At 38.1% G+C, this 26,291-nt stretch overlaps 1 protein-coding gene and 1 pseudogene across 2 annotated transcripts in view; both read left to right on the forward strand.

Moving 5' to 3' along the window:
* STAP1 (signal transducing adaptor family member 1) overlaps positions 1-26,291 on the forward strand; it is a 60,053-nt gene that overhangs the window by 31,378 nt on the left and 2,384 nt on the right. For both annotated transcript variants that reach the window (XM_066387791.1, XM_066387790.1), the window contains exons 5-10: positions 3,966-4,079; positions 4,998-5,054; positions 8,868-9,040; positions 11,959-12,087; positions 18,728-18,797; positions 24,380-24,476. In XM_066387791.1, the coding sequence (XP_066243888.1) occupies positions 3,966-4,079; positions 4,998-5,054; positions 8,868-9,040; positions 11,959-12,087; positions 18,728-18,797; positions 24,380-24,476 (640 nt within the window). The remainder of the gene's footprint in view (positions 1-3,965; positions 4,080-4,997; positions 5,055-8,867; positions 9,041-11,958; positions 12,088-18,727; positions 18,798-24,379; positions 24,477-26,291) is intronic.
* On the forward strand, positions 12,906-13,006 carry LOC136407281 (U6 spliceosomal RNA; annotated as a pseudogene).

The raw sequence follows: 26,291 nt of genomic DNA on the forward strand, positions 1-26,291 counted from the left end.
TCAGAAAGATAAAATAAGACATAAAAATATAGTAAAATAAGTTATATTACACTTAACAGGGAGAAAAATAAAAGGAGATAAAAATAAGTAAAGAATAAAGTTAATTTAGCAAAAACTTATACCATAAAAATTCTATTATCCTTATTAGATATGGTGCTAATTTTTCTAATACTAGAGAATAAGTTTGGCCAGTTACATATAAACCAGTCTACACACACACATATGTAAAGCCAGTAACCACAGACACCATCACAGCCACCTGGCCCATGCAGGTTCACATTGGATTCAAACAGTTGGTAATTGTTGGGCAGATAAAATATATTATGCTCACTTTGTTGAAGATGGCACTGCCCACGTGGAAGCCCATCACCCAGGTGATTGCTTGGGATGGGTGTGATTGTATTAATGTGTGTTGAGGGTGGGCTGTGGGCAGACAGGATCCTTGTAACCTGGGGCTTGGTTTTAGGACTAAGCCTTTCCCACCCTTTTCAATGTGGGATAGTGCAATCCCATCATGCCTCAGATAAGTGACTTTGTATCAGAGATTTCCTAGTTTGTATATTGGATTAAAGGTTTTGATTTCTACACTATAAAGTGGGGCAGACCAGGAGCTTGCTCTCTCTCCATTTCTGAGATTAGTATTAGAGAGGAGAGCAGAGTAAGGTCACGTGGAGGAGGCCAGGAGAAGCAGCCAAGATGGAGAAGTGCTGTAGGAGAAGTCAGTTTGTGTAGAGTTTGTGCAGAGAGAAGGAAATGGGGAACAGAGGATAAAAAGGCTAGTGAGCTAGAAACCTTTGATCCTACAAAAACTTGAATAAGTCAGTAGCTTTGTGAGCACTGAATGAGTGGGTTTTGGAGCCCAGTGTGTGTTTTTACTTGCCTGCCGGGTACAAGCTATGATTAAAGCTGATGGCTCACCAGTTTTATTGTTTTATTACTGAGTGGCCAGTAGGAACGGCCACTATCACAGCCTCCTGGCCCATGCAGGTTCGCATTGGATTCAGACAGATGGTAATGAAACAACGGAGCCAAGAACTGGTGGGCCATTAGCTTTAGTCCTAGCTTGCACCTGGTAGGCAAATAAAAACACAAACTGGGCTCCAAAACCCACTCATTCAGTGCTCACAAAGCTACTGCCATATCCGAGTTTCCTAGAATCAAAGGTTTCTAGCTCACCAGACTTATTTACCTCTGTTCCCCATCTCCTTCTCTCTGCACAAACTCTGCACTACCTGGCTTTTCTTTCATCACTCTGCCATCTTGGCTGCCTCTCCTCTCCTCCACGTGGCCATACTCTGCTCTCCAACCTGCTCTCTGCTCTAATGCTAATCTCAGGAACCGAGAGAGAGCAAGCTCCTGGTCTGCCCCACATTATAGTGCAGAAATCAACACCTTTAATACAATATACAAACTAGGAAGTCTCTGATACAAACTCACTTATCTGAGGCATAATGGGATTCCTCATGAGAGTGTACCACCCCACATCAAAAAGGGTGGGTACTAAAGACTTAGTCCTAAAACCAAACCCCAGGCTATAAGAATCCTGCCTGCCCACAGCCCGCCCCGAACACACATTAATATAATTATGCCCATTCCAAGCAAGAAGGGAAACTAATATCACCTGGATGACGGGTTTCCACGTGGGCAGCACCATCTTTAACAAAGTGAGCATAATATATTTTATCTGCCCAACAATTACCGTCTGTCCGAATCTAATGCGAATCTGCATGGGCCGGATGGCTATGATGGTGGCCGTGGATACTGGCTTTACAGTAATGAAATGACGGAGCCAAGAACTGGTGGGCCATTACCTTTAATCCTAGCTTGCACCCAGTGGGCAAGTAAAAACACACACTGGCTCCAAAACCTTCTCATTCAGTGCTCACGAAGTTACTGACTTAACCGAGTTTTTTAGAATTTAAGGTTTCTAGCTCACCAGCCTTATTCACCTCTGTTCTCCATCTCCTTCTCTCTGCACAAACTGGCTTTTCCTTCAGCATTCTGCCATCTTGGCTGCTTCTCCTGGCCTCCTCCATGTGGCCTTTATCTGCTCTCCTCTCTGCTCTCCTCCTAGAAGAACATAATCACACTTCTCCCGAACAACGTGATCTCCTTTTTAAAACTTTTTGGCATGAAAGCTCTCCCCCAACACACATTAATACAATCACGCCCATCCCAAGCAAGAAGGGCAATTAATACTATCACCTGGGCGACGGCTTTCACGTGAGCATCACCATCTTTAACAAAGTGAGCATAATATATTTTATCTGCCCAACAATATAAATATAGTTTGTAAACCATATATATGTATGAATATATGTATATAAATGTATTATAAAGATTGACATAAAGAATGTATGGAGCCCTGGCCAGTTGGCTCAGTAGTAGAGCGTGGGCCTGGCGTGCGGGAGTCCCGGGTTTGATTACCGGCTAGGGCACACAGGAGAAGCGCCCATCTGCTTCTCCACCCCTCCCTCTCTCCTTCCTCTCTGTCTCTCTCTTCCCCTCCTGCAGCCGAGGCTCCACTGGAGCAAAGTTGGCCCCGCTCTGGGGATGGCTCTGTGGCCTCTGCCTCAGGCGCTATAATGACTCTGATTGTGGCAGAGCGACACCCCAGATGGGCAGAGCATCGCCCCCTGGTGGGCATGCTGGGTGCATCCCAGTCGGGTGCATGCGGGAGTTTGTCTGACTGCCTCCCCGTTTCCAACTTTGGAAAAATACAAAAGAATAAATAAATAAATAAAGAATGTATGGTACACAATTAAAAATATACAATACTTTTTATTATAGTTTTCATATAAGCAAATGATTCTCATGGAATGTTTTTGTTGATTTTTCTGAATGCATATTGGAATTGCAATTCAATCATGATATGATAAATAGGGTTGTTTTTCAATATGCTGTTTTCCTAACAAATTTATTGTCATTAAATGCTATTTGACATGAATATTAGCTAATATTTTTGTTTACATTAACAAGTAAAAGGAAAGTAAAACAATCATGTATGTCAGAATTTCACCTATTTTTCAACACCAACAACTTCTTTGCTGAATTACGGTTTTTGAATTATAGAATAATATTTTGTTAACTTTTTGTTTTGTTCAAAATGAAAAAGTTTGAGACACAACAAATTTTAAAGTTTCATCTGCATTATAAATATTTTCTCTTTCACTTTCTTAAGTCCAGATCAGAAGCCAGCAAACTATGGCACTTGTGCAAAATCTCGCCTGTGGCCCAATTTTATACACTCTATGAGCTAAGAATGTTTTTACACTTATAAAGTGTTGTTAAAATAATAATAATAATAATTTGCAACAGAGACTGCATGTGGTCCAAAAAGCCTAAATTGTTTACTATTTGACCTTTTCAGAAAATAATTGCTGGCCTCTAAGATAATTAATAAAACAATAAACCAAGCCCTAAATGGTAAGGTTTACCAATTTCCAAGGTGTGAACATTCCTACCATGTGTGGGTTTCAATCTATTATGTGACCGACCTCACTGAACATGGAGGTGGGAAGAAAGGCACAGTAACACACCATTATATAGCATATTTCCACTACACAGAAATGAAGATGTAAACAACTGTAAGAGCATAGCAAATGTTATGTGGTAATATAATTAGAAAATGATGAATTTTGATTTTTAATTATCTTCTTTTAAATTAATGTACTTATCTGTTTATATAATTTAACTTTAATAAAGGCTGTGTTTAACAACCAGCTAGCAAAATTCCTGAAAATTTAACAAATCAGCTTGCACACTTGTATGAGACACCTCCAGCACATAATATTGATATATTTTCAAGTGCTCTTTGAGTTGGAAAGAGGTGACACATTGAAAACCAGGATATCATGCAAACTATCAATCAATTGAAAGGAAGATATTATTTACTTTCCTTCTTACTAAAACTAATGTATGTTATTCATGAAATAATTTAATGAAATTTTCCTTTGTCTTTGCAGTACTTTGACAAGTTAGACATAATCGACCTCACATGCCTTACTGAGCAGAATTCAAATGACAAGAATTGTGCACAATTCACCATTGTTTTGCCAAAAGAAGAAGTGCAACTGAAGGTGAGTGAAGAGAAGAAATCAGTCTGAAACAGTTGTGGTTATAAATAGCATTCACCTCTTCACAGCCTAGTGGCTGAGGTAAAGGGGAATTACATGAGGAGTGCCAAGTCATATATTTTGTTAATATTTTTTGCCTTTTGCCAAGAACTATGCTTGTCTAAATAGGGATTTAAAAGGGCATGTTCATTTGTTTAGTATACAAGCACATTGAAACCATATACTTTGTCTTGTGATGAAGTCAGAGATCCCACCTGGTGTTTTTTAAAAGTTGTCCTTGAATTGGTCTTCAAAAACTTGGCATTCACCAAGTTCCTAGGTGATTCTGAGACAGGTCCAACATGATACATGTTTGGAACCACTGAATTAGACAAACCCATATTTCATAAATTCAGAGACATTCTGCAAAGCAATTGGCCTAGACTCTTTAAAAAAATAACAATTTAAGAAAAGCTAAATTTTAAACCAGTCAATGTTAATAACCAATTAGAGGAGTAACCATGAATTGACATAATGTAAAAGTATGTGTGCTAACATTTAAATTTTTTTGAGTTAAGTAAATGAGTACAATTTTACTTGTTCACTAAATAAACAGATTAAAATTGTATACTTTTGTCTTCTGACAAAAGAAAGCAATATTGAAATATCTGATAAAAGAAAGCAATTTTAATAGTTCTAAGTAAAAAGAAAAATGAATTGTTTCTTCCATTCACCTGATTCTAAGTGGTTTATAACATTACAGTTGACTTTTTAAAACAGTGTGCTTCAATAGAATATACATTTTTGTTGCTCTTGATGATTTGTGATGGCATATATATCTTTAGCTTTTTCAAACAATCATGAAATTCGGAAGTTATTTGTAGTTAAAAATAGTCACTCATGTCTTTTCTTCTCTGTATCTGTTTTTGTCTTCATCTCTAGACGGAGAACACAGAAAGTGGGGAAGAATGGAGAGGCTTCATTCTTACAGTAACAGAGGTAGGAAGAACATTACTTCTGATTAATTAATTCATTCAATAAATATTGAACTTTTACTATGAACCATGCAGAGTAAAAGGATTATTAAAGATAAAGCAATAAAAAAAGACTGATATAAATCTTTACACTTACTTGTGAAATTTCTATTCTTATTAAGTTGGATGGAAAGGGAGAAATTAAATAAACAAAAAAACAAACAAGAGCCTGACCAGGCAGTGGCGCAGTGAATAGAGAGTTGACCCGGGACACTGAGGACCCAGGTTTGAAACCCCAAGCTTGCCAGCTTGAGCGCAGGCTCAGCAGCTTTAGTGTGGGGTCGCTGGCCTGAGCATGGGATCCTAGACATGACCCCATGGTCGCTGGCTTGCACCCAAGGTCGCTGGCTTGGCTGGAACCCGCCACCTGGGTCAAGGCATGTATGAGAAAGCAATCAACAAACAACTAAAGTGTCACAACAAGTTGATGCTTCTCATCTCTCTCCTCCTGTCTGTCTGACCCTCTCTCCCTTCATCCCTCTTTCTCTCTCTCTGTTGCTAAAAAACAAACAACAAACAAACAAAAACAAGATAATTTAAAGTTATAATAATTGCTATGAAGAAAATAATCGGGGCAGTGTGCTAGCTAGTAACAGGTGATCAGGGAGAGCAACTTTTTGGTCTCATCCTTTTGACAGTGGTCCTTTTTCTATTCTGATATTTTTAGCTTATGTAACATCCCCTAACATACTTTACAAAGCCATACTTACTCATTTAATGCATATTTATAAAATGCTAATTAAAATTGATTTTATGAATAATATAGACAGCATAACAGGGAGGGACCATCAGAATAAAACTCACTTTGAAATGTTTAGTGAGTATTAAGACAAAGGGATGCTTATCTGTTCAACTCTTGTGGCATCTTATCTGAGATCAATAGTTAGTAAGAGCTACTGCTTATGGTTTACTGTTGTAGCAAGATAACTACCATTATTTCAAATAAAGCCACTGTAGCAACTGTCTTAGAAACATAAGGTACTTTGATAATCAGCCCCAAAAGAGCACCATATTCTCTAATACTTTTAGAGGATAAAAAAATGTTCTGTGTTTAATATGGTAAGTTAAATAAAGCTTGTTCTTAACTAAAATTTTTGTAGCCATGTGAAATAAGCACTGTACTTTAGATGAAGGATGCTGGTTCTTTACTTTAGCCAACAACATGTAAAAGTTGGAGGCTCAACTACCATGTGGGTAAGTCATAGGCGGCTTAAATATTAGGCTAGTTAAAGGTGTGAAAGACATGTTGACTTGGGGGCATGGAGAAACTTTTTGGGTAATTGCATTCTTTTTTTTTTAAGTGTTTTTTTTTAATTTTTTATTTATTCATTTTAGAGAGGAGAGGGAGAGACAGAGAGGAGAGACAAAGAGAGAGAAGGGGGGGGAGGAGCTGGAAGCATCAACTCCCATATGTGCCTTGACCAGGCAAGCCCAGGGTTTCGAACCGGTGGCCTCAGCATTTCCAGATCGACGCTTTATCCACTGCGCCACCACAGGTCAGGTGGTAATTGCATTCTTTTCCTCAGTTGTGGCAAGGCAGCATTTTGTTCTATGGTATGTCTTACACCGGGGCCCTTGAATCACAATGGTATCTGAGAAGGTATCAAGGAGTACACTAAAACTACTGGAAAAGCTTTATGTTTTTCTTGTACACTAACTACATACTTGACGTTTTGGTCCCAAAATTTTGTTTTCATTTTTTTTTTCTTGAGGAAAGGCCTTAAATTAAATATATACTTTTTAAATTAAAATGTATATAAATAAGCCCTGGCCGGTTGGCTCAGCGGTAGAGCGTCGGCCTGGCGTGCGGGGGACCCGGGTTCGATTCCCGGCCAGGGCACATAAGAGAAGCGCCCATTTGCTTCTCCACCTCCCACCCCCTCCTTCCTCTCTGTCTCTCTCTTCCCCATTGGAGCAAAGATAGCCTGGGCGCTGGGGATGGCTCCTTGGCCTCTGCCTCAGGCGCTAAAGTGGCTCTGGTCGTGGCAGAGCAACGCCCCGGAGGGGCAGAGCATCGCCCCCTGGTGGGCAGAGCGTCGCCCCTGGTGGGCGTGCCGGGTGGATCCCAGTCGGGCGCATGCGGGAGTCTGTCTGTCTCTCCCCGTTTCCAGCTTCAGAAAAAAAATACAATAAAATAAAAATAAATAAAAATGTATATAAATATATTACAGAATGTAAAATATATGTGAATTTCCGAAAGAAGACAAGTTGCCTTCACTTTTGTGGTCTGTAAATGTCATATTTGCACAATGATCCCAGATCACTCTGTGTTGTTGTTAGGAGAACTTAAGTAGAAGTTTGAGAAACAGATACAGTACTAATAATGTTGAAAGACTTGCTTTTGAATCAAAGAAAGTATGGCCCTGGATTAGTTATTTAATATTTCTAAGCCTGTTTTCCTTTTTTTTTTTAATGTTTAAAGTAGTATACCTATCTTGTAGCATTGTTGTGACGATTTGCAATAACACAGCGATTGGGATATAATAGGTAATTAATAAGGAGTCGCTGTTTCATTAGTTTTTCCTCATTCTATTATTTTTTTTCTGGATTGGTATAAAAGAAAATAGCCTTCATGGTTATTAGTTAGCTTAATTATCCACAAGACTATCCTTTAAACCTTTTGATTTTGTACCCTTATTAGTAAATTTTTATTTCAAATTTCATATATATGTACCTACATGTTTTAAAAAATAAATAATTATCCTAGTTAATTAGATATTAAGGAAATAGAAAATGCAGTTCTAATGTTTTATTCCAAATGGACTTTTTTATACACCCCCTGGAAAGCATGTATGTACTCTACTCAGGAGATCAGGATGTTAATCCATCCATGCTAGAGGTTGAAATTTTTGAAATTCAGTTCTTCAAAAATTTCTCCAAAATTCACATCATTTTTTGACCAGCTCCTAACACACCAATATCTGCAGCAGTGACTCACATGATAACGTACCCTCAGGAGGCAGTCCCGTGTGAAGAATCAGACCTCGGTGATGACCTTGAGGATATAAATAACTCCCACATCACTACCATTCCAGTAATGGAACATGAGGCATAAATGGGTTAATTAGACACAGCTGCCTCAAAATATAGACTAGGTAGTGTCACGTGACAAAGTGTTCTACCATTCAGATTGCACCTTCCAAGAGCATACAGCTGACCATTATGAGGTGTATAAAGAGAAACCAGGAGAATATAGGTTACTCAATACAAAATATATCTCTAGAAAAGGTTAAAAAATACTGTAGTGAGTAGAGCAGTATTATATTCCTAATATATGAATGAAACTTTGAAATATACACACAAGCACACCAAAATATAGACCTCTGCTGATTCTCGGTCACCTAATGAATAGTGCCATCTCAACCCCATGTTCCCGTACAGTTGGTGGAGAGAATCGTGGGTTACCTGTGAGGGCTGTGCACTTGGTGGGTGTTCTGGGACTTCCCTGGAAGTGAGAAATGGCCAACTCAGAATGAAACATGACAGATCTGTTGTTACTTGAAATAGCCTGTAGTGCAAGGTGGGTGCACTTTGCTTTGGGGCCAGACCAAAAGAAACATTTCTTGGAAGAAGATCGGGCACCTGTGTAGGTTCTAGTTGGTTTAGAGGCTGTTCTAGGACACCTACCTTACACCAAGAGTGTCTGTTTTTTACTCTACCCATCCATCTCTGACAGGTAACTGAAGGTCCTTAGGACCAGAACAGGCTCAAGTTTGATAAAGATTGGTTGGTTATTTTGCTGTCTCTCTTGTTTCCCTACTGTTCTAATTGGTTTCAGCTGTCAGTTCCACAACATGTGTCACTCCTTCCTGGACAAGTAATTAGGCTGCATGAAGTCTTAGAGAGAGAAAGGAAAAGGAGGATTGAGACAGAGCAGCTACCAAGTACATCTCTGGAAAAGGAGAGGGAACCAATCGAAGATTATGTGGATGTACTGAACCCTATGCCAGCGTAAGTGCACCATCAACTCCAGATTATTTATTAGATTGTTAATATTAATTTCTATTTATCAAAGAGAGTTAGTCATTGACATTATTAAGCCAGGGGCAATAAGCTGTTTTGTGGATAAAAGCATATTTCAGAGTACATGCCACATTTCCCCTTCTGTGTCATGATCAACAAAATGCAATATGCAGATTTGAACCAACTCTCTTACCACACAGGAAATCCCCTTCCACCCACACTGTTAGGTCAAACAGATAGTCTTTCCAAAGTTTAAACCTAAATAAAAACTGTTATGAGGAAGGAAGGAAATGATATTTTTTCACCATGCAACTCTCTGATTGACTGATATTCTATCATTAATTTATACCAAAGAATTAAAAATAACAATGTGCTGTCCAGTTGTTCAATCAGTGAGTAGTCATTGAGCTTGCAATTTGAGGAAGACCCGGTATAAAGTGTGTAAGGTGTTAGAAAATTAAAGAGGCATAGAACATGCTGAATTCAGTAGCATCCTACATCTATTTTTCTGCTGTTATATTATTTAAAAATGTGACTAAAATTGTGAACTTCTTTCTCCTGGAATCTTGGTCAACTTCTCATCAATGAAACTTGTCCTGGGACCGTCTTTGACATCAGTTTCTAATTCATGTTTGTTCTTTCTATACTATAATCACTGAAACCTACCCACCATAATTTTTAGCTGAAACCAATGACAACTGATGGACTGAAAGGTTAAAAGTCACAGACTGCTTCTTTTCCTTTTGTGCTCTATGAAACAGTATGTGTTTTTACAGATCAATAAAAAGAAGACTAAAATCATTCCTTATTTCACAACTCAAAGATATTTGTTGTTAACATTTTGGTGTATTACATATACTGCCAGATATTTTTCTGTGACTATATATTTCCTTGATTATAATATTTACAATAAAAATAAGAAGTGCTTTCTTAAAAGTGTACATATAAAAACACTACTAGTGTTATAAGAAATCCAAACGGAGTTAAGACATACCCTTAAATATAAATAATTATAATAGAGACCATAAAAGAGAAACATGTATAGCGATGTTTGTATCTCTGGAAAGAAACTACCAAAACAAATATTATTTTATTTTATTTTTTTTAAATAAATTTTTATTAATGGTAATGGGATGACATTAATAAATCAGGGTACATATATTCAAAGAAAACATGTCTAGGTTATTTTCTCATTAAATTATGTTGCATACCCCTCGCCCAAAGTCAGATTGTCCTTCGCCACCCTCTATCTAGTTCTCTGTGCCCCTCCCCCTCCCCCTAACTCTCCCCCTGTCCTCCCTCCCCCCACCCCTGGTAACCACCACACTCTTGTCCATGTCTCTTAGTCTCATTTTTATGTTCCACCAATGTATGGAATCATGTAGTTCTTGTTTTTTTCTGATTTACTTATTTCACTCCTTATAATGTTATCAAGATCCCACCATTTTGCTGTAAATGATCTGATGTCATCGTTTCTTATGGCTGAGTAGTATTCCATAGTGTATATGTGCCACATCTTCTTTATCCAGTCTTCTATTGAAGGGCTTTTTGGTTGTTTCCATGTCTTGGCCACTGTGAACAGTGCTGCAATGAACATGGGGCTACATGTGTCTTCACGTATCAATGTTTCTGAGGTTTTGGGGTATATACCCAGTAGAGGGATTGCTGGGTCATAAGGTAGTTCTATTTGCAGTTTTTTGAGGAACCACCATACTTTCCTCCATAATGGTTGTACTACTTTACAGTCCCACCAACAGTGAATGAGGGTTCCTTTTTCTCCACAGCCTCTCCAACATTTGCTATTACCCATCTTGTTGATCATAGCTAATCTAACAGGGGTGAGGTGGTATCTCATTGTAGTTTTGATTTGCATTTCCCTAATAACTAATGAAGCTGAGCATTTTTTCATATATCTGTTGGCCATTTGTATCTCTTCCTGGGAGAAGTGTCTATTCATGTCTTCTTCCCATTTTTTTATTGGATTGTTTGTTTGTTTGTTGTTGAGTTTTATGAGTTCTTTGTAAATTTTGGAAATTAGGCCCTTATCTGAGCTGTTGTTTGAAAATATCATTTCCCATTTAGTTGGCTGTCTGTTTATTTTTATATCAGTTTCTCTTGCTGAGCAAAAACTTTTTATTCTGATGTAGTCCCATTCATTTATCTTTGCCTTCACTTCTCTTGCCATTGGAGTCAAGTTCATAAAATGTTCTTTAAAACCCAGGTCCATGAGTTTAGTACCTATGTCTTCTTCTATGTACTTTATTGTTTCAGGTCTTATATTTAGGTCTTTGATCCATTTTGAATTAATTTTAGTACACGGGGACAGGCTGTAGTCGAGTTTCATTCTTTTGCATGTGGCTTTCCAGCCAAAACAAATATTATTTGTCCTAGAGCCTATTAAACTGCGACTGGAGAAAGATTGTTAATTCTTGTCTTAGATTTTCGAATGGCAGTAGTGATTATATATATACTGATCAGTAGATAACTTCTCAGGTCCCCTTTGGTTAGAGAAAGAGGCTTTGGAGGAATAAGGGAAGGAGGGTGTTAAGTATACACATACTCATAGTGGTGCAGGCTTGTAATAACAGTAATTATATTATTGTAATTATAATAATAAAGCTGGGGATTTTAAGAAAAGTTAATGACTGCAACTCTTAAAGTTATTTAGTAGCATTTAAAAATGCTTTACTTATTAATTTAAGAGGACAGGCAATAGAGAGAGAGGGAGAGAGAGAAACGTCAATTTGTTCCTGTATGTGCCTAACTAGAAATTGAACCTGCAACTTATGCATATCAGGACGACACTTTAACCAACTGAGCTATCTGGTCAAGACTTTAGTAGCATTTTTTCAAGTAGTGATTTTTATCAGTTTAAAACAATTATGTTTTCTATTTTACCTCTGTAGATGTTTTTATACAGTGTCTCGAAAAGAAGCAACTGAGATGCTTGAGAAGAACCCTTCGCTGGGAAGCATGATCCTGAGGCCTGGGAGTGACAGCAGAAACTTCTCCATCACTATCCGGCAGGAGATAGAGTATACTTAATTAAAAAAATATATGGAATTATTAAAAGCATGATATCACTGTAGAAAGATCATAAAGTTCAGATCAGCGTCTGTTATGTGTTTTGTTGGGCTGAAAATATGAACTCAAGAATAGGGAGGGAATGTTATATAAGCAATGCTAAAGACTAAGCCAAGGCCAATATTTGCAGTAGAGAATAAGATGAGCAAATTAGCCTGACCAGGTGGTGGCACAGTGGATAGAGCATCGGACTGGGATGCAGAGGACCGGGTTCGAGACCCCGAGGTAACCAGCTTGAGCGCGGGCTCATCTGGTTTGAACAAAAGCTCACCAGCTTCAACCTAAGGTTGCTGGCTCGAGCAAGGGGTTACTCAGTCTGCTGAAGACCCGCGGTCAAGGCACATATGAGAAAGCAATCAATGAACAACTAAGGTGTTGCAACGAGCAACGAAAAACTAATGATTGATGCTTCTTATCTCTCTGTTCCTGTCTGTCTGTCCCTGTCTATCCTTCTCTCTGACTCTCTCTTTGTCTCTGTAAAAAAAAAAAAAAAAAAAAGGTGAGCAAATTACTTGTGTCCTGGATGTAGTTCATTTATTCATTCATTGCAACAAATATTTATTGATCAATTACTATGGGCCAATAATATACCAGGTACTGAGGATACAGTAATGAGCAAAACATCCCTGGCTTAAGGAAGTTTACATAGTTGCAAGGAGACACAGACTAAATAAATACATAAGCAAAAATGTTATACATCTGCTAATAAGGCCTATGGAAGTAAAATAAACCAGGATGAGAGAAATAGGAACTTCAGAGGTAATAAAAAGTGCTTTACTAGCACATATACTAAAATTGGCACGACACAGAGAAGATTAGCAGGGCCCCTGCGTAAGGATGACATGCAAATTTGTGGTGTTCCATATTTAAAAAAGAAAGAGATTTTCTAGTTGCTGTTGTTTTAATATAGAATGGTCAGAGAAAGCCTACTTTATTAACTGACATTTAAGCAGAGACCACAAGGAAGGGGGAACAAACTATTTCGGTATAGGGGACAAGAGCAGTCCAGGCAGCAAGTGCACATGCTCAATGTAGGTGAAGGCTTGGTTTGTTCAAGAAACAAAAAGAGGCCTTTGTAATTGCAATGGGGTGGGCTAGGAAAAAGTGGTCGGAGATCAAAGTTCACAGGTGGGGTGGGGACTGATCATGCTAAACCCTACAAGTAACTGTGGGGTCAAGGGTTTTGCGCTGTATGACATGAGAGGCCATTGGAGTGTGATAAGTAAAGAAGTAACATAATGTGATGTATCCATGAAAAAGACCATTTAGGAGGATTAACCATCAAGGTTAATAATTTCTTTCTGGTAAAATGATTTATGTTTGATTAAGTATGTAACATTTACATGCGCAAGTTGATTTTTCTGTGTTACTAAGGTGGTTGGATCTTTTAAGGTTCACTTCATGAAGCTCTCAGAGTCCAGGAAAACTTGCTTTTCAATAAGAGCTCTGGCTTAGTTAACATTTTCACAACCCACAATGTACTTAGCATATAGAGGTTTTGTCCTATATGAAAATATCCACTAAGTGATTCTTTTTCAAAAAAAGTATAAAAACAAACTTGATTTTTAAATTTAATTTTTATGAGGGTAATATTCTATTAATTTTTAAGCTATGACATATCTATCAGTGAATCTGTCTTCCAATCTACCATAGTTATTAATAATTCTAAATAGATTAAATATAAAGACATTGACAATGAATAAAAGCAATAAAAAGAAAACAGTCACAGGAAAAAATAAAAATTATGACCTTATGGCTGCATTGCTAGTATGAATGATCTAACCAGCTTTACTCACTTGCCAATTACTCTTTATACACTAGCCATGTACACTGAATAGTTGGCAAGAATGTTAGAAGGTAAATCAGATCCTGGTTCTGTGTGTGAAGAAAGAGCATCTGTGTGTGTGTATGTTTTCCACAACTTAACCTTTCAGTTTCATTATTTTTTTGTTTATTATAGGCTAAGAATTGGAGTTAATACTTTTCAACTAATATAGGAGAATATCATAGATTATTTAGTTATAATTTATTTATCATTTAATTGGCCATCTTGAAACAAATCCAACATAAATAAAAATTATGATGGCCGTTAACTATCAGTGAGCTTAGAAGAATTCCTGGGAACAAAGTGGGTTTTTCTATGTATTTACTATATCCTGATCAAGGAAATTATTCCTTTTCAGGGTGTAGGATAGTAACTATCACATAAAATATTGAAGACTGTTTTTGTTGTTGTTTTTTTTTTTGACAAAGACAGAGAGAGAGAGAGCGAGCGAAAGAGTCAGATAGAGGGACAGACAGGGAGAGAGATGAGAAGCATCAGTTATTCATTGCAGCATCTTAGTTGTTCATTGATTGCTTGTTCATCGGTTGCTTTCTCATATATACCTTGACCCGGGGGCTGCAGCAGAAATAGTAACCCCTTGCTCAAGCCAGTGACTTTTGGGCTCAAGCCAGTGACCCTGCACTCAAGCTGGATGAGCCCGCGCTCAAGCCTGCGACCTCGGATTTTCAAACCTGGATCCTCTGCATCCCAGCCCGACGCTCTATCCACTGCGCTACCACCTGCTCAGGCTATTGAAGAATGTTTTTACTTCCACTTAAAAAATAAGAATATAGAAACCTGAATTAGAACTTATCTTGCAGATTTAAAAAAAAAGAAACCACCCAACTTTGTGAAAGGTGAACCAGATTACACAAAAGAATGAGAAACTTTTTTCCTTCATATTATCTTTTTTTCTTGGTTAGGGTTCAGTGTTTGATTGATTTGCATGTAAACCCAGTGCTACTATTCTGAATGAAACAAAATCCTGAGATCTAATAGTTCTTTAAAGACTATATATTTCCTGTACAATAGTTGCCAGGTCTCATTTAAGGTTGTCTAATTTAGCCCAACTTTTGCATTGCACTTTCTGTATGAGCGAGCTATACGAAATAGTTTTTTTCTGCTGTAAATGTGGTTTTTGACCAAATGCAAGAAGTTTCTATACTTAGGATATGAATTTAATGCCACAGTTTTCACAGTTTTTAACTTCTATTTATATTGTATTTAAATTCATACGTGTCTGGCAAAGAAGTTCATTTCAAAGTTATACACTTCTAATTTTAGTATATTCACTTCCAGTTTAAATTTATATAGTTCATACTTTTGTACAGCTTGATGGTCATAAGAACATAACATTTCATAAAACTAATTACTCTCCCACCCCCAAAAGTTCATATTTAGGAAGCAAGGAGTGAGGCAGAATGGTTAAACTAGAGCATTCTAAAACTAGAGCCGGTGTTTAGACTTTGGGGCATAGTGTATAACATGAAAATGGTTAAGAAATTTTTAGCCGTTATTGTAAACTTTTCCTTATGAGTCAGATATACAACATAATGTTAAGTATTGTTACATGTGTTATCGAATGCCTCAAAACAGGTCATGTAAATGCCTAGATTTAATATTTTATTTTTAACAGACCACTTAATTTTAAAAGAAGGCATTTGTAGAGCGGCATAGAATTTTACCTTGTCAGACTGTAGAGCTTAATGTAAACGCTTGGCAGAAATCCATGTTACCCACAAAACCAATTCATTTTCTTATAGGTTGTAGGAGAAATATTCAACCATGCAAGTTTAGATGAGTGTATGTGGCAAAACACTAACTGAAAAGGACAAGTCAGTTTACAAAATACCATGAAAGTAAAATTATCTCCATCTGTTAACAAATCAGTGGGAGGAAAGATTGTAGTTCTCAGGAACCAGCAAAAGTCACTCGATGTCAAATTATCAGGTGACTCCTCTCTTGATGTAAAATATCCACCTTTACCCAACCTAGTGGTGTGTGAATTTGTAAGACATAAAGCTATTCCTACAACAAACTTCATGGTTTGATTTGATTTTCTAAAAATTGCTTTAGGATTCTGTGGCAAGTTAACAGTATAAACACTTTGGAAAGCCATTAACCAAGGAAGCAGTAGAAATATTTACTCAAAGTTCATTCCTTTGCAAAAATTGGGGTTAACAAGTATTTATAACCGCATTTAAGTCCACACATTCTTTTTTAAAGACAGGTTACTTCTTTTTTTGAGGTCCTATACAGGAAACCTCAATATACCAAAATTTATCAATCTCATTTTCTCCCTCTCTTTATTCTTTTGGAAAAACAAAACGAAATATGAAAGAGAAACAAAAGTCTAAAATGAGAGTCAAAGCCTAAGTGACTTCAATGGAATTTTTTTCTACCTTTCTGCCTCAGAACTTAGTCCTGTTAGTCAAAAGTTCCAAGAGACCTTGTTAACCTTTGCTGCTTTTCCTTTCACAACTTTGCCATACATGGTGGTGAGGATGATGATGATACAATGGTGATTACTAACAACAATCATTCCCCCCATTTATAGGGTATCATTTGTGGGTGCTGTGTTGAGTGCTTGACAACAATTTTCTTCAGGCACAATAAAGCTGAGACAGTATGGTCCATATTTTACAAATAAAGAAGCTGAGACAGAAACTAACTTAAAACAATACATTTTAAAAAGTATAAAAAATAGTTATAATTTACTGAGTGTCTAAATGTGCTGGACACTGTACTTAGAACTTTTCAAACATAATTCACAACAGCCTTGTGAGCAAAGGCATTACCATCTCCATTTAATAGATGAAGAAACAAAGGCTCAGAGAACTTACCAAACAGAATCAGAGTTTGAACCTAGATGTTTCTAGTTATAAAGGCCATGCCCTTTCCTGACCAGGCCGTGGCGCAGTAGATAGAGCGTCAGATTGGGATGCGGAGGACCCAGGTTTGAGACCCCGAGGTCGCCAGCTTGAGCGTGTGCTGCTCATCTGGTTTGAGCAAAGCTCACCAGCTTGGACCCAAGGTCACTGGCTTGAGCAAGGGATACTCGGTCTGCTGTAGCCCCATGGTCAAGGCGCATATGAGAAAGCAATCGATGAACAACTAAGGCGTCGCAACGTGCAACGAAAAATTAATGATTGATGCTTTTCATCTCTCTCCGTTCCTGTCTGTCTGTCCCTATCTATCCGTCTCCCTGACTCTCTCTCTGTCTCTGTATATAAAAAAAAAAAAAGGCCATGCCCTTCAAACTTTCTATCAATTATACAAGGAAAAATAATCACTTATTTCATAGGAATAGAGGAATTCTAAATGGAATTGGTATAAGTTTTCAGAAGTAACTGAATGATTATAAAGGTATGATTTTCATGGTAGGGATAAAGATAAAGCCAGAGCCCATCACCCCAACAGAGGGTACTACTGGAAAGACCCACTCTGTCCAAAGTGTTTCCTTTGAGGGTCTGTAACTGATTCTGAAGGTTCAGCATTGAGAAATGCTTTTTGCCTTTTATCCCTTTTGGCAAAGGGAGAGGATTGGTTAGGGTTTATCCTATGTTTTGAAAGTAAAGCTCTAGAATAAGCCAATGGAATAAAATTATTAGCTGTTTTCCAACAACATAGGCAATTGAGAGAAGACTTAAATGTAACAGTTGATGAGGAGAGAGTTCCTTGTGTCCCAGAGAAATGGGACCTGGAAATGGAGAGAAGAGAGATGAAGAAGATGGGAGGCCCTCAGACAAACTTAACCTGAAAGGCCTGATAGACAGTTTTGATTTAGCCAGCTGCTGTAAATTGGACAGGTGTTGAACTAGTTTGTATTTCAAGCAAATGGCAGTGTAATAAATGTTTACTTTTCAACATTAGAAAAAGTCTTGGTCCTGACACTGCTGCCATATGAATGAAAGGAATTCAAGACAAACATCCCATTGTTCAAAACTAAATGGCACGGATGCTGACTTGTTCTCAGTATAAATTAGTCCTAGCAAATAGCACTATGAGGTGGGCTCCTAAAGTTTTAAAATTAAGTTTCATAAATACTTATTGTGTGCCTGGTGCTGGAATACAAAGGTGAATAGAATGTGCTTCTTGTTCTTAAGCAATTCACAGTCAATATAATACTATATATTTAGGGTGAATTGATTTAGAGTGCTGTGTAACTACAGAAGAAAAAGGCATTAAGTTTCATTTAATGTACTCACATTCTCACCTAGGTGTTCGTACAGTACCTAATACCTAGCATATTCCTAAATGTAAGTCCAAGGTGCTATATAAGCTACCAGGAAGCCCATTGAGGCTTTCGGACTGGAATAGTGATGAGGTGGAGTGGAAAGTAATTTGCTTTCACCAATTCTACTCCTCTGTGAACATAGAAGAATACATATTTGGTTTGTATATGTCCACCTAGAGTGTTATAATATTGTCTCCTTTTGTAAGTTACCGGCATTCACAAATATAATTTCTGCCTAAAAGATTTTAGGTCCATGATTCCTTTATTTATCCCTGTTGATTTCTCATTGAACCACTCCATGACCTGGGTTACCTATATCCCTACTCTGTAAGCTCTCAAAAAGAAGCATAGAGAACTAGGTAAACAGAAAAACAAAAGCTTTTTTTTTTCTTTTTTTTTTTTTTTTTTGCCTATTCATTGAAACATAAATTTTACTATACTGGTGATATTTTTATACTCACTTTAGTTTGATTTGACCTAAAAGTATACCCAAATAGAAATTAACCTTTTTTTATTTTTTTTATTTTAGTGTGCCAAAAATCAAGCACTACAAAGTGATGAGCATAGGAAAAAACTATACTATTGAACTGGAAAAACCTGTAAGTAGCTATTTCCTTGTTCTTGATGAATTTTCTCCTGCTTCTTTCCAAGCCTACCTTACAGAACACAGAGAGGTAGAAAAGCATATCCCTTGCCTAGGAACATGGTACTGGGGAAAAACAGCCACGCTAAGGAAACCTAAGGCAGCAGATCCAGGGTGAGGACCGAGATTCAAGAGCAAGTGGATGGAACAGAATAGAAAATCATCTGCTAAAAATTCCTTACATTTTCCTTTTTCTGGAAATCTTTATCCATATAGTTGTCTTAGGGAGAGAAAAATATTTTAAGTGGTGGTTTTACACCTTTCAAATTAAGTATTTAAGTATGTTTATTTCCTTTCATTAAAAATAATTTTTTTTAAATTTATTCAGTGAGAGAGGAAGGGAGAGAGACAGGAACATTGAGCTGTTCCTCTATGTGCCCTGACCAGGGATCTAACCTGCAACCTTTGCACTTTGGGACAATGCTCAAAGCAACTGAGCTATCCGGCCACGGCTAAATTTCTTTTCCATTACAGTTAACATTCTATTTTATTTTATATTAGTTTCAGGTGTACAGCATAGAGGTTAGACATTTACATACTCTATGCAGTGATCTCCCCAATATGTCTAGTACTACCAGGCACCATACATAGTTATTAAAATATTGTTGACTGTGTTCCCTATGCTGTACTTTACATCCCTGTGGCTATTTTGTGACTACCAATTTGCACTTTTTAATCCCTTCACCTTTTTCACCCTGCCCCACAATACCCCACCCATCTGGAAACAATCAGTTTGTTCTCTGTATCTATGAGTCTGCTTCTGTGTTGCTTGTTCATTTATTTTCTTCTTTAGATTTCACAAATAAGTGAAATCATCTGGTATTTGCCTTTCTGTCTGACTTATTTCACTTAGCATAATACCTTCTAAGTCTATGCATGTCTCAGCTGGTAAGATCTCTTCATTTTTTATGGCTGAGTAATGTTCATTGCATATGTAGCACATCTATACAATCATCTATTTTTAAAAATTTTTTATTAATTTTTAATGTATTGTGTTTACATGGGTTCAAGTGTTCCACTGAATATAACTTCCTCACCCCCCACCCCTGTGTCCCTTTTTTTTTTTAAATTTTATTTATTTATTTATTTTTTTCTGAAGTTGGAAACCCGGAGGCAGTCAGACAGACTCCCGCATGTGCCCTGCCGGGATCCACCCGGCACGCCCACCAGGGGGCAATGCTCTGCCATCTGGGGCGTTGCTCTGTTGCAACCAGCCTGTGTCCCTTTTTATAATCCTTTTGCCCCCCTCTCCCCATCTCCCTCCCCCCTTCCCTCTAGGATTTGCTGTCCTGTTATCTTTATCTTTGTGTTATATATCATATATATAGTTTCACTAAACCCTTTACCTTCTCGATTCCATCCCTTCATCCCCCTTCCCTCTGACTGATGTCTCTCTGATCCCTGGGACCTTGTCTCTGCCTCTATTCCATTCCTCAGTTCACTTTGTTCATTAGATTTCACATATATGTGAGATTGTAAAGCCAGTAGCTACAGCCACCATCCCAGCTGCCTGGCCCATACAGGTTCGCATTAGATTTGGGCAGACAGTAATGAAACAATGGAGCCAAGAACTGGTGGACCATTAGCTTTAATCCTAGCTTGCACCCAGCGGGCAAGTAAAAGCACACACTGGGCTCCAAAACCCACTCATTCATTGCTTACAAAGCCACTGACTTATCTGAGTTTCCTAGAATCAAAGGTTCCTAGTTCACCAGACTTGTTTACCTCTGTTACCCATCTCCTTCCTTCTCCCTGCACAAACTCTGCACAAACTGGCTTCTCCTTCAACACTCCACCATCTTGGCTGCTTCTCCTGGCCTTTTCCACGTGGACTTTGTCTGCTCTCCTCTCTAATGCTAATCTCAGGAACCGAGAGAGCAAGCTCCCAGTCTGCCCCACTTTATAGTTTAGAAATCAAAACCTTTAATCCAATATACAAACAAGGAAGTCTCTGATACAAAGTCACTTATCTGAGGCATAATGAGATTCCTTATGAGAGTGCACCACCCCACATCTAAAAGGGTGGGAAAGGCTTAGTCCTAAAACCAAGCCCCAGGCTACAAGGATCCTGCCTGCCCACAGCCTGCCCCCAACACACATTAATATAATCATGCCCATCCCAAGCAAGGAGGGCAACTAATATCACCTGGATGTGGGCAGCGCCATCCTTAACAAAGTGAGCATAATATATTTTTATCTGCCCAACAGAGATCATATGATATTTTTCTTTCTCTGCCTGGCTTATTTCACTTAGCATAATAATCTCCAGGTCCAGCCTGACTGGGCGGTGGCGCAGTGGATAGAGTGTCGAACTGGGATGCAGAAGACCCAGGTTCAAGACCCTGAGGTCGCCAGCTTGAGCGCTGGCTCATCTGGTTTGAGCAAAAAGCTCACCAGTTTGGACCCAAGGTCGCTGGCTCAAGCAAGGGGTTACTTGGTCTGCTGAAGGCCCGCGGTCAAGGCACATATGAGAAAGCAATCAATGAACAACTAAGGTGTTGCAACGAAAAACTGATGATTGATGCTTCTCATCTCTCTCTTGCCATTCCTGTCTGTCTGTCCCTATCTATCCCTCTCTCTGACTCTCTGTCTCTGTAAAAAAAAAAAAAAAAAATCTCCAAGTCCATCTATGCTGTCACAAAAGGTAAGATTTCTTTCTTTTTCACAGCCATGTAGGATTCCATTGTGTATATGTACCACTGCATTTTTATCCACTCGTCCACTGACAGACACTTGGGCTGTTTCCAGATCTTGGTTATTATAAACAATACTGCAAAGCCATGGGGGGTGCATTTCTTCTTTTGGATCAGTGATTTGGCATTCTTAAGATATATTCCTAATAGTGGGATAGCTGGATCAAAGGGCAGTTCCATTTTCAATTTTTTGAGGAATCTCCATACTGTTTTCCACCGTGGCTGCACAAGTCTGCATTCCCACCAGCAGTGCAGGAGGGTTATACAATCATCTATTGATAAGTATTTGGGTTGCATCCATATCTTGGCTATTGTTAATAATGTTGCAGTGTACATAGGGATGCAAATATGTTTTTAAATTAGTGTTTTGGATTTCTTAGGATAAATACATAGAAGTAAAACTGTTGGGTCATTAGTTCAATTTAATTTTTGAGGAACTTCCATGCTGTTTTTCACAGTGGCCGCACCAATCTGCATTCCACCAATAGTGCATGAGGGTTCCCTCTTCTCTATATCCTCACCAATACTTGTTTGTTGTGAGGTGATATCTCATTGTAGTTTCAACTTGCATTTCTCTGATGATTAGTGATGTTGAGCATGTTTGCACATGTCTATTAGCTATCTGTATGTCCTCTTTGGAGAAATGTGTTTTCAGGTCTTCAAACTACATTTTAATTGAATTTATTATTTTTTTGGTGTTAAGTTGTATGAGTTTTATATAATTTTTGGATGTTAATCCCTTATTAAATGTATCATTAGAAAATATTTTCCCCTAACTGGTAGGCTATCTTTTCATTTTGTTGATGGTTTCCTTTGCTCTGCAATAACTTTTTAGTTCGATGTAGTTATTTATTTTTTGCTTCTCTTTACTAAGAGTAATGTCAGATAGTTTACGACCTATGTTTTCTTTTAGAGGTTTTATTGTTTCAGGTCTTATATTTAAATATTTAATTCGTTTTGAATTTATTCTTGCATAGGGTGTAAGGAAGTGATCATTTTTACTTATTTATTTTGCACATATCTAATTTTCACAACACCATTTATTTAATAGACTATCTTTACCCCTTTACCTATTCTTGCCTCCTTTGTCATAGATTAATTAACCATATAGGCATGGGTTTACTTCTAGGCTTTCTTCAATGTGCTTATTTCTAATGGAAAAAAGCTGTGAATGCCTAGTCCTCTAATACCCACCATGCAGAATTTTAGAACTCCCTACCCCCTTAAGAGCAACATAATAGTAAAGAAAAGGTTTTGTTCTTTCTTTCTTTATTTATTTAATTTTTTAATTGGGTGGGGGTGGAGAAGCAAATGGGTGCTTCTCCTATGTGCCCTGGCCAGGAACCGAACCTGGGTCCCCCGCACGCCAGGCTGACGCTCCACCGCTGAGCCAACCGGCCAGGGCCAGTTTTGTTCTTTTCTGCAACCCCTCTTCTACCCCAGCCAACTTATCATGGGGCTAATGATATAATAACAACTACTTACTGTGTTAGGCACAGAGCTAGTACTTTACATACACTATCTATTTTATTCTTTATCACTATGACAAAGAAATGTCTGTTACACAATCTCAACCAATGAGAATGTAGTAATGTGGCCTATGGTCCAGGCTGCTGAAAAAACAAAATGTATCTCTGTGACCTTAGGCTGCAGTGGTGAAAGGACTGGGCGGGGAAAGTAGTATCACTTAAATGGAACCTATGGTTCTTGAAGATACGAACAATATCTTCTGTAAAATTGAGCTTCTAGCTCTTCTGCCCCTCCATGCCCATTGTGTTGATCAAACAGAGAAAGGGTCAGTCAGAATGGTTGAATTTATGTTTTGACCATAACCCTTAAGAGTGCAGTAGTAACATTTGCCACAAGTAAGGCAGCTGCTGGTTCATATACCCCACTTAAAACTTTTGCTCTAACTGCATCCCAGAGCTTCTTCATTCTCATGTTCATGCCTGATTGGGATCTTTAAAAAACCCTGATGAAGGAAACAGAACAAGATTGCCGAAGGGTAATCCAAATAACCTGTGACTAGAAGCAATGGTCAGGAAAGAAGAACGCGTCTTTCTGCAAGTGATGACCTAGAGCTCATTTATCCGTCTTTAGTCCAAACAGTTCCTAGTTTAAGGAAAGCTAACCAACCTGGATTATTCTTTCACTTTTCACACTCTACAGCTCAACTAGGTTGTCACTTTCTGAATTTTTTTCCTCTTTAAGGTTACTGGGGATATTCAGCTTTAACCCAATTTTACGTATTTGAAAATATTGGGGGTAGCAACTCATTTCAGTTATTCCTAGCCAAGCAAATTATTCTATTATAATGAGATATTAAAATGCTAATTTCTCTGTTTGTTTCAAGCAGAAGAAACCAACGATAGTTAAATTAAGCAAAAATAAATTTTAGAATATAGGGAGTACACAGCAGGACTGGGAGGCTAGAAAACCAGGCACTAGGAAGCAATTACTTATAGTAAAAACCAGCTGATTAGGAATCTACTATCCTTCCTTGTTTACCTACTCAAGGTCAACTTTCAAGAAGAGAGCATTCCTGACATACAATAATTTGAGCCACATTCGCATGCAATAACTGGGGTGGAGCGGAGTAGCTAATTACATACAGTCCACCAAAATGTATCCAATGGGAAAGGGGTAATTCCTCAACAGGGAATCAACTATGGTTAGAAAAGAGAAGTAAAATGCATGGGTAAGCAAAGCCATTTAGTAAGCCATTGAAATGAGGGAAGGATGATTTTCTGGAGGTCAGGATTACACTCCATGACATTTCAGTTGAGCTTTCTCTTACTCTATTTTTACATAGGTGACACTGAGCCTTCTCTCACTCTCTATACAGGTAACGCTCCCAAACCTTTTTAGCGTCATTGATTATTTCATGAAGGAGACTCGAGGAAATCTACGACCATTTATATACCCAACTGATGAAACCCTCGGTATGTTCATATCATTGCTGTATTAAGAAAAGCAAAGTAAAACCAAACCAAATTCTGTATATTGATCTATAATACCTACCAGGTAAGGCTGCTGTTCTGCCTTTAAATTTACCCACTTAGAAATTATTTTCTCACTGATCTGTGAAAGTAAGGGAGTACCAATATATCTGGTTGGATAGAGGATGGAGAAAGACAAACCCTGAGGCATGTGTTATGACTATTTTTTATTGTTTTTTTATTGATTTTAATTTATTGTGCCTACATAGATTCAAGTGTCCCTCCAAATATATCTCCTTCTCCCCACCTCTGTGTTCCTCTTGATACCCCTTGTCCCCTTCCCCCCAGTGCCCCCCCTTCCCTTCAGGATTTGCTGTCCTGCTCTCTATAAAGCTGTGTAATATATATATAATTTCACTAATCTCTTTCCCTTCTCTGATCCCAACTTCTCCTCCCCTTTCCCTCTGACTGCTTTCCTTCTGGTCCCTTTGATCCCGCCTCTGCCTCTATTCTGTTCCTCAGTTCACATTGTTCATTAAATTCCACATATGAGTGAGGTCATATGATATTTTTCTCTGCCTGGCTTATTTCACTTAGCATAATAGTCTCCAGGTCCATCCATGTTGTTGCAAACCTTGAGACTATTAACTTCATTCCATTACTCTACTTGCCTCTACCAAACAAATTCAGAGATAAGAAGAAAACCATAATAGTTTTCTATTGGTTTCTATAATGGAAACCAAACAGGAAGTTTAAAGATAGGGTCTGTCAACAGTGTCAAATGCTCTAGACACATTAAAATGAATTGGCCATTAGGCAGATGACCTGCGAGAGAGGTCTTATTCTACCAGAAAGGCAGAAGTCAGAATTCACGATAACGAGGAGTGGGTGGGTGGTAAGAAGTTACAGATAAAGATTATTGTAGACAGAACTGGCTACAGAATTTTGGGGGCCCCTTGTTCATAAGTAATGAAGACTTTTAAAACAGTGACAACGCCTAACCTGTGGTGGCACAGTGGGTAAAAGCGTCGACCTGGAATGCTGAGGTTGCCGGTTCGAAACCCCAGGCTTGCCTGGTCAAGGCACTTATGGGAGTTGATGAGCTCCTCCCTCTGTTCTTTCTATCTCTTTCCTGTCTCTTTCTCTCACTGTGTCTCCTCTCTCTAAAAAAATGAATAATAATAAAAAAAAAACTTATTTAAAACAGTGACAGCAATCATTCATTCAACCAAGCATGGGACCCGTGCAACTGCAAACAACCATGAAACTGGCTTGTTTTGTGCTCATTTTTGGGCAGAGCAGGGCAGACTCCTTATGAATTTCTCTCTATCCTTTAAACCAATCCCTGGTAGGTGGTCACTTCACAAGCCATAAGCAGAAGAGAAAAAGTATTTTCCAGTTTCTTTGTTTTCAGCTGTCAAAACAAGTCCCTGTTCCTACAGATTGAGACAACTTTGGCCTCCTGTACCAGGGCATATCTGGAAAATCTCCCTAATTAATAGGGCAGCAAGTTTATAAAAAGTTTAAGTTTTAAAACAGGGGTCCCCAAACTTTTTACACAGGGGGCCAGTTCACTGTCCCTCAAATTGTTGGAGGGCTGGACTATAAAAAAAAACTATGAACAAATCCCTATGCACACTGTACATATCTTTTTTTAAAGTAAAAAAAAAACCAAAACGGGAACAAATACAATATTTAAAATAAAGAACAAGTAAATTTAAATCAACAAACTGACCAGTATTTCAATGGGAACTATGGGCCTGCTTTTGGCTAATAAGATAATCAATGTCCACCAATGAAAGAGGTGACCCTTCCGGA

The sequence above is a fragment of the Saccopteryx leptura genome, chromosome 5, assembly GCF_036850995.1.
Source record: "Saccopteryx leptura isolate mSacLep1 chromosome 5, mSacLep1_pri_phased_curated, whole genome shotgun sequence".
Classification (NCBI taxonomy): domain Eukaryota; kingdom Metazoa; phylum Chordata; class Mammalia; order Chiroptera; family Emballonuridae; genus Saccopteryx; species Saccopteryx leptura.